Genomic DNA, 12,554 nt, shown 5'->3' with positions numbered 1-12,554 from the left:
ATTTATATATGTGTAGTACAGAGTTTGTGGACTCCAGGAGGCAGGAACCTGGAGGAGGTGTTTTTAGGGCTGGGCTTGGAGCACATCCAGAACAGAAGTGGTGTTAGAGCAGACAGATTTGGGACTCTTACAGAACTGAGGAAGACATTTTACTAGCTCTGAGATTAGGCTGTGAACAGGTGGGTCCATGTGTATATATCAAAGACAGGCTCTGGGCACACACAGATTTGCCTGGTGAACACAAGCAGGCTGTAATGAGAGAAGGTAGGCACCAGACACAGGTGGGGGGTTGATTATGATAGAGATAGTTCCAGATCCACACAGATGTTCTGGTGTTTGTGTTGGGATAGGTGTACTTCTGGAGTGGAACATGGGGCTCATCTCTCCGCTACTAAGTGTTTCAGTATTCTCAGCCATGCTTGGCAGGAGTTCCTCCACCCAATGTGTTTTCCTTTAGTTCCTGCATGGTTGACATGAGCACTGATGTGAAGATAAAGCAGGAGTGAAAATTATTTTTCCCAGCCTCTCCTCCTCCCCCAATCTGCCTGGCACATATTCATGTGACAGATCAGCAGCGCCAAGTCTGTTTTGGGGAAGCAGCTCTGCCATCCTCCTTCATTCAGTGACCTGGGTTCACTGCATCTTGCAGGTCCCTGTGGGATAGAAGACTTACCGTGGAGCTCTGAAACACAACTTCGTAGCCAGGCCTCCCCTGCTCCCTTGAAACTAGCTGCTGAAACTATGTGCGGTAACCTGTAAGGCTCAGTTTTCTTGACAAAATGTTGCAGGACAGGGAGGGTGAGAACTGACCTGTTAGCTCTGTGGAGTGAAGCCTTTTTTGTTCTATGAGTGGGACCTAAGGGACACATGGGTCCCCTTGTGACACTGTCGTGTACCTCAATCCAAGGGGCTGGGAAGGCCATTCAGCTTTCTGCGGTTATTTGGTTGTTGGTCTCCCTACCAATTTCTGTCAAGGAGCCAGTTTACCATTGTAGCATTTGCAATGCAGGCACCAACCCACAGGGCATGGAGCTGAGGCCACGTGTGCCTGAGTGCACATCCTTTTTGCTGACCACTCCCTTGGACCAAGAGCTGAAAGCCTGCAGTTGCTAGCACCATCTGCCATAGTTCGGAGCAGTTCCCTGGGAGCACATTGATGCTGTGCTGCTGTGGCACTTTCCCCATCTCCACTCCACAGTGAGGGGGTGGAATCCCTGGAACGGAGAGTGCTTCATTATGCAGCACTGCTGTAATAACTCAGCGTGTGTGGGCAGCTGGCTGCGTGGGCAGAGGGAAAGCCAGCAGGACGTGAGGAATCCCGCAGCATTTGCTGGCCGTGCTTAACACCCCTGCAACACTAAAGCAAATAGCAGGAATCAGGCTCAGGAGAGATGGAAGGGGAGTTGTCTGCTGCACATCTGGGTAAAAGCCACATGCTGCAGTACATGGGATACATCTGCAGGTGTTCAGTGGCAGAGATGCTGTATTGCTGTCAGGATTTTGTGGAGAACAAATTAAACACTGGGAAAAACTGATAAAAGACTGCTATTAGTGGAAGAATAGCGTGTGCATGTATATTTGAGTTATTGTCTAGACAGTGCAGGAGGACTGTGCTGTTTTATCCTACATTCTCTTGTGTTGCGTGTGCCATCTCTACTGAAATCTCTATATCCATGCCACTGTGTGAGCTGCTTTTTTCTGGCCACATTCAGCTCCCAGAACCTCTGGAGTGAATCCAAAGTCAGTCCAGTGGCTTTGCAGTCACACCAGCGTGGCTGAGATCATCCTCGTGCTGTGATTACCATACTGTCCCTTGCCAAATACCGAAGTGTGCAGGTAGAGGTGCATTTTACGAATCTCTGTTGCTTAGCTTGACTTTAGCCCTACCCATATGACCTTTGTCCTTAGCAGAGAACTTTGCCTATGCTCTTCAAAGGTGAACCCGGAGATCTGTGTGATAATACAGATGGTGCACTGTTGCTTCTCCCTGGAGGAGGCCTGGGTTTTTCAATATCCGATCTTGCAGCTCTCCTGTTCATAAATTTAATGGGCTGACTTGTTCTCCCAGCCACTCTCCCTGGGGATGCCACACTGCCCAGGATATTTTCTTTGTGACATTACAGACTAAGGATAACTATTTCAAGCCCATCTACTTTTTGTATACCAATGAGGCCCCTGTAAGGAGAAGGCCATTATCCCGAATGCTGATCCCCTTATAGCTAGACATATGTTGCTCACCCACATCCTTCACCACCTGACAGTGTCACAGTCTGTGCCTGTGCATATCACACATTCACGTGCTCTGAGATCTCATCCTATCCTTTCCTCACCCCAGGGAACTGCCTGAGCAAATTCATTCCTTGAGCCTTGACAAAGATCCCTGAATTTGGGTTAATGGTTTAAGTATGTCAGCCTTTCATGAAGAATCTACCCTCTTACCTCACCCCACTCACCAGTTCAGAGAACCAAAGGAATGTGGAAATCTTCCTGGCACTGTACTAATTCCCCTCAGCAAGGATGCATCATGACAGACACCCTTTGGTGGGGCACACTGAAATATAGGAAGAAAAACTCCTGCACAATACACGGACACACTCATTCCTGTCTCTACTGTGGGACAGGCACCACATAGGCTCACAGCCACTCCCAGGATACATAGAAGCATGCAGGCTTATAGGAGACATGAGGAGAAAGCCAGGTGTGCAGGCGCTGATGAACAAGTACAGTACAGGAGCAATCTGCATATACAGAACAGACACACACAAATGTGTGCTTGTTGAGACACACACTAAAAGCTGCGTATGCAGGCACAGACACCGGCACACTAATAAGCAGAAAATCACTCCCATGACCAGGCAATCAGGCCCACTCAGCACCAGACCTGTTCTCAGAAAGGCATTCATGGCCACAGAGGGAGAAAAACCCTCTGTCTGGGAGCTGCATGCAGCTCTCTCCCAGCTTTGACAAGGCATTCTCCAGGTGCGTGCTGTCATCCACCCACACACAGAGATTTCTGCCTGAGGGGGTAAATCAATAGAGAAGGGAAGAACAACACAGCTAATGGTGGGGGAAGTGGAGGAAGAGATAAGGGAATCTGAGCATGGGATTTCTGTTCAAGCAGCCAACCCCAGGCTCAGGTGAGGAAAGCAGAAAGTGCCACTCAACTCTGAGCACTAAAAATGTATGGAAAAGAGAATTATTTTTATACAGAAAAAGTGCCGACCTTTCATTATCCCTGTTTGTGTCTTGAGCCTCATTTGCCCAAAGTCCGTGGCAGTAACATCTCCTAAGTCTCTTCACAGCCACATTGTTCCCTTTGCCTTTGTCTGCCCTACAGAAGGTACAACCCCAGCTCCCCTAAAGCAAAGGGTTACGTGCCCAGCTCTCACCCTTGGTCCCTGGGGACAGCTCTCTGTAGGGTGCATTTAGAGCAGCTGAATGTACTGATATTTCCTGTGCTGTCTGTGTGGGACACATGGGACACACAGTCTAATCGTGTCCTCACAGGGACCCTAAACAAACCAAGCTGGGGCAGGGACGATACAAGAGCCTTTGTTCTGGAGCAGACGGATGGCAGAAGAGAGTCACTGATGAGGCTAATATCATGTAGCAGGATCCTTTGTGGCAGTGGGATGGCACTTGTGATCCTACGTGACAGCAGATGCCACAAGTGACACAGCAGATCCCATGGCATCTGTCTTCAGCGGCAACTGGTGGGCACTCCCCACAGTCACTTCCCTGCCCCCAGCAGTCTCATCCCTGCCACACACACATGGACTCATAGGAGCCCATGCACCTACTGAGGGCTGCGTTGCTGCAAGCCCTGACGTGAGCCAGAGGCAATAATGCCTCAAAAAGATCATGCAAACTCACCATGTCTCTGTCCTTCCCTTTCAGAAACCCAGACAAAGGGATCCAGTTCCTGATCTCCCGAGGCTTCATCCCGGACACCCCCATTGGGGTGGCACATTTCCTGCTCCAGCGGAAGGGCCTGAGCCGCCAGATGATTGGGGAATTCCTGGGCAACAGCAAGAAGCAGTTCAACAGGGACGTCCTGGAGTAAGTGTGGAAACCTCTTCCCCTTCTCCCTGCACTGTAAAGGAGTTGCCAGCCCAGTCTGCCCTGGCTGCACCAGCAAGCACCCTGTCCTCCATGCACCCCATCCCCAGTCTGCGGGAACTTCACCATTCCCACTCCCTATCAGGCACCTCTCAATGCATTTCCCAGCAATGTGCTTCCCCCCTAATATCAGCAGCCCTTTTGTTTCAGTCTCTCCTCAGAGGGCCTGCGATCACCTAGCAGGAGCTCAGCACTATCAAGTGGTAGGACTAGTGATGCTGGGAGGTTTTGTGGCTGTGAAACTCTGTGACTGGGGTCTCACCCCACCCAGATAAAGTACCTCTGATGCTTTCTGGGAAGTACTGAGAGGTGGAGGTGGAAAAATATCTGCTCCTTACTGTGAGACCAGCAGGGAGCAGCAAATGCTGGCTTCACACCTGGTTCTCTTTCTGTCCAGTTTTGAGATGGGTGGTCTTTTCAGTTTGTCCAACAGCACTACGGGGATAATGAGGTCCTGTTTGTGGTAATGAAGAGGCCTGCATGAAGAAAAATTATCCTAAGGTTTTATCATTACCACTGCAGTTACAGAGGACTGAGGAACACCCCTACTCCAGAAACACCAACAAGCTGAGCTGTCCCTTTTCTGAACATGATCTCAGGTTTCCTCCCTGCCTCTGTTCAGTGGCTGCCTTTGCTGGCTTGTTCCCTTCAATTCTCTCACCTAGACCCTCTCCCAGTCACACAAGCCATGCACTTCTCAGCCTACACCTCTTTACTCTTTCAAGTCTTGCAATTTGAGCTGCAAAACCCTGTGAATACCTGAGACTTATACTACCTCAGCGCCTGCCTATTGCCCTGCCTTCCACATTGTAACCATTGCTAGCTTGTCAGCCCCCTGTGTTGCAGGAACAGGGTCTAAAGTGTCGGGAAGGAAAGCATCTTTCCTGTTGTCTGGGTGTTGTCCAGGTGTTGTCCAGGATGACAAGCTTTCTTGCAAAGATAGGCCTGGGGAACTGAGATGAGCCTTCGTTTCCTGCTTTGTCCTGAGCTACTTCAGATGAGGGAAAAGGAGAAAGCACAGCTCTCTGTAGGCTAAAAAGGGGACATCAGAAAAAGGAGACAGCACCTCTCCCACCCTGAGAACTGCTCAGTGAAAGCAGGGTGAGTTTGAACCAGAGTGTGAACGTGAGGGCTGCCTGCCATGCCAGGTGATGTGACCTGTGTAGTCGGGGGCAACCAGCTCATTCAGAGACCTGTTTCAAGGGATGACCAACACTCAGCTGGGTCTTTCTTTTATTAGGCAGAAACAGAGTTCTTAGTGAGAGCTGCCTTTCCATTAGGCAGGAAGTCCTTTGCACTGGATGCTTTATTATATTCTCCCATTCTCCAAAATGTTCTCTATCTCCCTTGAATTTTGCAGTGGTTTCTCTTGAACCAAGCCAAATAGAAACCCTAAATCCAATACACACAGCACTTCTACTCCAGGGAAAGACTGGAGGATGCCAGTTCAAGAGCCAAATTTGGGTCCAAATTTCAAAATTAATCTCTGCTGCAATTGCTGCTGCTTAATGCTACAGGTACCTCACCTTTGGTCCACCTCTTTTTTTAATATACTATATGGGTATTGATTTGGCCAGCAACGAGACGCATGTTCTCTCCTGTCTCTTCATGCTGAGAGCTACAATTAAAAGTAATTGCCTCTTTTTCTCCAGCAAGCAATGTGTGGGCTGCTTCCCCTGACAGATACACTGCTGAAGTCCAAATCTAGCCTCTGCACAGACAAGGAAACATCACAATAGCAATAAGCTGGCAGTTCCTTGTAGTCCTAAATTTGGCATCATCCCCGCAAACCACCATATTCTTCTGCCTCACATGCGATTACAAACTCTGTGTCAGCAGCTCCTGGGGACAATCCCTATTGCAAAGCTGGGTGTCTCCTTCCCAGCCTCAATGCCCAGGAGATGCTATGTTGTGTTTGCCTGTCTTTGCATTTTGCAGGAGGGCCATTAAGGCAGGTGGCCCTATTCCGTCACGCTCATTACTTTCAGTTTCCACTGCACCTTTCAATGTAGCACTCCAAATGTTCAATGAAAGAGTGACCCTGCCATCCTATTTACAGATGTAGAAAGCAAGGCTCAAAGATGGTAACTGAGCTGTTGAGTCTGTGTGTACATGGATGTATCTTGGACATGGACTGTGTGTACACAGACATATATCAAGCAACAGAATCTGGATCTGGGGTTCAAACCTGTGTCTGATCTCTCCAGGCAACATATGATGTTCTTGCTCTAACAATCTGTGCTGTCATCCCCTCTTCACAATAAATTGCTGATTCATCTTCCTTAAAGGCAAAGATAAAAGTAGTCATAAAATATACACAGAATGTTCTAAAATAGGAAGGAAAAACCACACACATTCAGCTGGTTGTAGATGTGCTGTTTGCAGGTACTTTCACTCTCTTCCTGTGTCAGTTCTGAGCTTGGAGATAGCAATGGTTGGTAGATTCTGCAAGCAAATTTTCATCAACTGCTTGTGAGAGCTGGCTGGGCAATGGCTGCACACCAGCGGTGTGACATGCATGGAAAGAAGGCATTGCCAGGAGAAACTCTGGCCCACGAATATCATAGTGGATATTTTTCGGGTCCATGCTGCAGGAAGAGGAGGGCTGGTAGTCTAGTATAGTGTGCTGGCATTTCCAGCGCACTATAGCTCAAGGGCTAGTCACAACTTCTGAGCTGTTTGTGTGGGGGCAAGAGGAAGCTCAAAGACCTTTTGGCATTCTCATCCAACTCCAATAAAACTAGCTCAGGAGCACTGGCACAGACTGGGAGAAGGGACTCTGAAAGGGCTGTCTCACAGTCTCCACATCTACCCACACATAGCAAGCCAGTGTTAGGATACATGGTATTCCCTGGAGAGCACGTGGCAGACAGGGTAGCTCCTACAGTAGCTTCTGCACAATTTGTCCAATTCCACAGTAATTTTTGTGGCTCAGGTGGGCAGAAGAAGAACAGGCACTGCTAGTCCTGGCAAGCTTAAATGCCCAAGCAGGGTGGCCATGAGCAGGCAGTAGTTGTTGAATAGGCACCAACCACCTGCAGTGAGCAAGCCTGTATGCAGGGGGAGATGTCTCCACTCTTTCACATCCCAGACCTGGCCCTGGAGCCTTCCTGGCCCATCCTCTCCCTCCTGAAAGCAACTTCAATTATTTATGCCGCTTGCTGTGTTAGTTTAGCTCTCACTCGATGTGAAAACTTGCGTTAGAATTGTGTATTGTAAGCATTGTTTCTATTGCAGTGAGGTTGAATTAACCTAACTGCATAAATAAATAATAGGACAGCTTTTAAAACATCCGTAAAAGTGTTAGCCTCCCTTGTGCACTTGGAGGTGGGGCAGAGCTGCCCAGGTTACAAACTCCAGACTCAGCTGTAAGTCCAGCCGTAAGTCTATAGTCTGCAAATTTCTCTTGGCTTCCATAGGTATTGAAGCTGTGCTGGCTGACAAACAAGCCAGCCACTGCCTGTTCCTGGTGTCAGGCGACAGGGCTCAGGAGTGCACAGTGGCATTTGGCACCGCGAAGGTAATCCCTCTTTACTGCCCACCTAGTAAATGCAAAACTCCAGAGAAGTGCCATGCTGGTTGCAAAGCCTCTTATGTACATGGACGGGGGTGGGGGGGTGGGGGGTGGTGAGTGAGGGTAAGCATAGTATGAGTTTTGAGCACTTTGGTATGCTATTTTACCTTCCCACACCTGCATGCCTAGTGTCTAAATGTCCCTATTCTCCCTTTCATCTTCCTACTCTATCTTTCAACCTTTGACTGATTTTCTTGGAACCTAGAAAAGGTGTCTGGATAACTCACAAGTAATTATACATGCTTATATATATTAAAAATATATGTATTATACATATATATATAGCCAGAGGAATGAGGCAGAGAGCAGGGGATTTTCAACAGTATCTGACTGTAATTGGCCCACATCATTTAACAGCACTAAACTTCTCAGGCCTGTCTGTTTAGGGAGACGCAGTATGTCATTTTCTCTTGCAGAAAAGGCATCAATCTTTAAAAGTAGGATTTTTCTCACCTATTGTTAGCCACCACCAAGTTTAGTGTCTTCCATCAATTTATTAATTCCTTTAGTCAATAGAGAGACACAGGTCTCTCAAGAGTGTGTTTTTTCTCCGTGTGGTAGTTTAGGCTGAATATTTAGCTTTTAGGCATTTTATGATACAGAGGATAAATCCCATCTGGAACCAGTTTTGAGCATCCCACAGTAACAACCACTCACTGTGATCCAGCATCCCACAGCAAGATCCAGCCACTTCTGGGAATCTGCTTCCACAACCTGCCCTGCAGCCAGCTGGGAGGAGTCACTGGGGACCTACCCCAGGGTTTCAATGTCTACCACTCCAGGGAATACAGCTGTAGAGAGGTAGCCTGGGCCATTAAAGCAGTGATCTGGTACCGAGCAGTTATTATCAAATCTACTTGGCATGTACTGCAGAAAAGTAATTTTGTTACTTTGGAAAAGTCAGGCCCAAGGCATTAACACCTATTTTTAATATGAGACACATCGTCTCGTTGTTGCATCCTTTCTTCATTCCTTTCCAGAGTATTACATACTCCGATGTATTGTTTATTTCTTTTTGTGCACCCTTCATTCTGTGTGTGTTTGGTCCTTTGTTCTCCTTCATTCATACTTCCTTTCATGTTAGTTCATTCTTCCCCTCTACCTGTTTCTGACTCAGGAACTGCTTCCATTTATAGCTCATTCACGAACAAGATAATGTGAGTGATGCCATGAATAGGCTGTGGATGGAGTCGGCTGTGCTGCTTGTACTGGATGGTTTGTATTCAGTTTGTGGGACTTGGAAGTGAAGAATTGGCTGTCCTGGTGCATTTGCTTTCAGAGGAGAATGGGACAGGGATTCAGGCAGAGGAGACATTGTGGTGAGTCGGGGGCTGGTTGGTGTTAGACTGTAAGATGCCGTTAGACACACTCTCCCTGTGGGTGAGCAGCTCTTCTGCCTGTCAAGTGTGTATTGTCTTTTCTTTCTTTCATGGGAAGTCAGGGAGAGAAAAGCTGCTCTCAGGAGTGTGAGGAACTGGGAGCCCAGCAAAGAGTCTGCCTCTCAGAGAAGTGTTAGATTCCTCTTGGACTGTCAGAGTGAACTTGACAGGTTATCCCAAACTAGCCTCCTTTCCCTTTCTCACTGCGGACATCACAGAGGAACAATAGGGGACTTCCATTACAGGCGGGTTTGAGCAGCACAGTGCTTACAGCTTGTGCTGTGGAGCAATAGATAATGATGTGATGGAAACAGGACAGAGAGAGAAGAACGTGTTAGGCAGTTCTGACCTCCTGCTGCATGCAGAGCTGTGGCACAGATCAAACTTGTGAACAAGAGCAGCTTTCCCATGCCAGGATTGCAAAGGCTAAAGGTGCAGCTTGAACCTGCCTAGGTGCCCAGCTGTGGTGCAAGGCATGGTACACTAAGCAATTTCTTGCTTACGAAGGAGTGGATGCCCAAGTGAGTAGCCATGTGAGCTACCAACAACTTTGGGAGGGCATGTAGGTATGACTCAGCCCCAGAAAAAAACAAGCAATGCATGTAGTGCAGCATCCTGCAGAAAGGGAAGACTGGTGTGGGCCGTGGTCTCCATTTTAGAGACTACCCTCCCACAGGGAGGGCATGGAGGGCAGGACTGGGACACATGACTGTGCCTGCTGCTGCAAGGAATCAGTGACTTCCGATCACTCTTCTTTCTGTGAGTCTCAGTTAACACGTGCTGGGCAGCCTCCCCTCATGGAGCTGAGCTCTTCCTCTGCAGTCCACCCTAAGCCTGGTTCATCTTCAGAAAGCTCATAGGGTTAGGGAAGCTAAGAAGAGGGAAGTTTTTTATTAATATCTTTGTGCCTTGTGGTTTTAAGCTTTCCACCTGGCTGCCTCCCCTCTTGCTCCCTCTCTGAGCATGGGCTGCAGGTTCATTACAGACACTTTTAGTTGCAGCCCAGCTCCTGCTGTATTGCCACCTGAGTGGAAAAGCTAGAAAATAGGTCATTACACTTGGGTGAGCAGATCCCAGCCCCACACCATACAGCTGCTTCCTGCCTTCACTGAACCCTTTCACCACAAGGGTTTTTTTGCCATGCTTAGCCCTGTGCTAAATCCTCGCAGATCTGATGCCACTATGTCCGCCCCCTTTTGGGGTCGTCATGCCCTGCAGCCTAGGAGGCAGTGTGGCTACCACAGAGGTAACAGCTGAGCAAAATGATCCAACCAGGAGACCACCCTTTGGTCCTGTCACCTGTCACCTGGTGTGCAATTCTCCACAGTTGTGAGGTGCCTGTCTGTCGAGTGCCTCAGGACAGACTAAGCTCCCCACGTATACAGGTGGCACAGGAGCCCTTAAACTCCATCACCTTGTTTATGAGGCAGGGTGTCAGCACTTTTCCTGCTCACTTCAGCAAAATTATCCAAACTTCCGAAGTCCTGTCCCTGCAGGTACTGGGCTAAATGCATCTCTGGATGCACTGTGAGCTCAATTCACGTGTCTCGTTGCAAGTCCGTGGGGAGGAAGGAGTTGAAACAGGAGGAGATTTTATAAGGTGATTACTCTGCCCCTGCTTCGTTATCCTTCAGGCCTCCTGGTGGTCCTGGAATAGGCATCTCGCAGGCATTCTGCTGTTTGTGGAAAAATGAACTCAGCACTCGTTTTGGCACATGCACATAAGCTGCTGGTTGATTCCTGGGATGCAGAGCGCCATACGCTCTCAGTTCAACCTTTGTCTCGTACACTGGCAAATCCAGATCTGGGGAGAGACACCCCCCCCATGCATGTGATTGCACTGCCTTTTACATTGTAGCTCTGGAGGATGATGAGATCTATGTACTTTTTGCAGTATACTTGCCAGTATATCCTATGTCACCTTCCAGGGTCTCTACCTTGGAAAGAAAAGACCTCCATGCTCTGGTTTCACAAAGAAAAGTTGCATTGCGTTTCAGGGGAGCTCTGCAATAGGCACGACAGTGCATTTGGAAAGTTAACAGGAGTCTGTACAGGAATCTGAGGTCAGACAAGGCAGCAAAACTTGTCGCCGCTTAGAAAAGGAGCAGGAACATGGCAGCCCCATGGCACTAAGCTCTTTGGCTCTTTGAAGGGACTTGGCTGTGTCAAATTTGCTCACAAAAATATCAGACACCTATGATCCACCATTCTTTCTGTCTGTCTAGCAGCAGAAAGTAGCAGCATACCTGATGACTCCTGTAGGAGCTATTCCTCAGGCCTTTGGCACAGGCCTTGTCAGATAAATCAAATGCCAGCTCAGGCTTACTTTGCTGGGGTCAAACTTTTTTCCCAACCTTTCCTTTCTGCTTGGTCAACTTTTCTCAGGAACCAGGATGGGGAGCACTCTCCTTTAGGCTAAGAGGTGAATGGAAGGGACTCCCAGGAGTTCATCTTATAACTTACAAAGTAAACCTGCATCTGTCAGTACATGAAAGAAACTCTCAAAGGATAAGCTGAGCATAACTCATGTAGCAATACCTGTTTGAGTTTGAAAAGAGCTATAAACAACTGCCTTGTCCTAATAAAGGCTAGATGCTTTCTGTATCAAGGGCAATGACTTTATTATTTGAGATTTGTACACAAAGGGGAGGACATGTTAGAGCAGCCTGTATGGAGGGGAAAAGATTGATCAATGAGGGAGAGAGCAAAAGATACATGATTTAATGCTGGTGGATTGGGGATACTAGGGTGACCCCAGCAGGTCTCACTGGTGCATGCAAGGACTCTGCTTTTATGCATCTGGAAGCAGAAAATAACAGTAAAATCATTGGGGTCACAGCTGAGAAACATCACACATTGGAAAGGATTAAAAAATAATAACAAAAGTCCGACTGCAGAGGTGGTTGCAGCTGTGAACACAATAACGACTAACCAGAGAAAAACTGCCCTTACTATCAAAGATAAATTCCAAGAAGCAGAATGCCTTGATTTCAGCCCAAGGGACATGAGAGTATAAGTGTGAGAAAAATAAAAATAACAAAGGAAGGAGGCAGTGGAGGAAGTTTTTGCTATTTCCAGAAACCATTTGTGAATGTTTCTAAAGTCCACCTGTTGAAGAGGGGAAAAAAGATTTCATGTAAGTTTTCCTATGAGATCAGCCCCATTGATTCTCTGCCCTTGCTCCTTGCCAGTTGTTCCTACACTTTGATTATATAGGGTTTGTGCAGGGAAAGAGCCCACATTTCCTAGTTGAGGTTGTAATGACTCCAACCTTAGAAGATACTGAACATTCTTTATTCAGCCAGCGCTCTTGGTAAGTTATTCTGTGGGTGTTGCTCCACTTAAGCAATGATATCTCAACCCTTGAATCAATAGGGGAATGGAAGAATGGATAGATGTGTCTGAGTATTTGAACCCTGTCCCTCACCCATTTGGGACATGATGCAATAGACTTCTATTATAGCAAGGCTGCACATGGCATT

At 47.7% G+C, this 12,554-nt stretch overlaps 1 protein-coding gene across 4 annotated transcripts in view; it reads left to right on the top strand.

Moving 5' to 3' along the window:
• The window catches only part of IQSEC3 (IQ motif and Sec7 domain ArfGEF 3), a 106,187-nt gene that overhangs the window by 75,018 nt on the left and 18,615 nt on the right, over nucleotides 1–12,554 (top strand). For all 4 annotated transcript variants that reach the window (XM_075116197.1, XM_075116222.1, XM_075116204.1 and 1 more), the window contains exon 5: nucleotides 3,898–4,059. In XM_075116197.1, coding sequence (XP_074972298.1) covers nucleotides 3,898–4,059 — 162 coding nt within the window. The remainder of the gene's footprint in view (nucleotides 1–3,897; nucleotides 4,060–12,554) is intronic.

The sequence above is a fragment of the Phalacrocorax aristotelis genome, chromosome 1 (genome assembly GCF_949628215.1).
Source record: "Phalacrocorax aristotelis chromosome 1, bGulAri2.1, whole genome shotgun sequence".
In the NCBI taxonomy this organism is placed as follows: Eukaryota; Metazoa; Chordata; class Aves; order Suliformes; family Phalacrocoracidae; genus Phalacrocorax; species Phalacrocorax aristotelis.
This window is presented reverse-complemented; position numbering and strand designations above follow the sequence as displayed.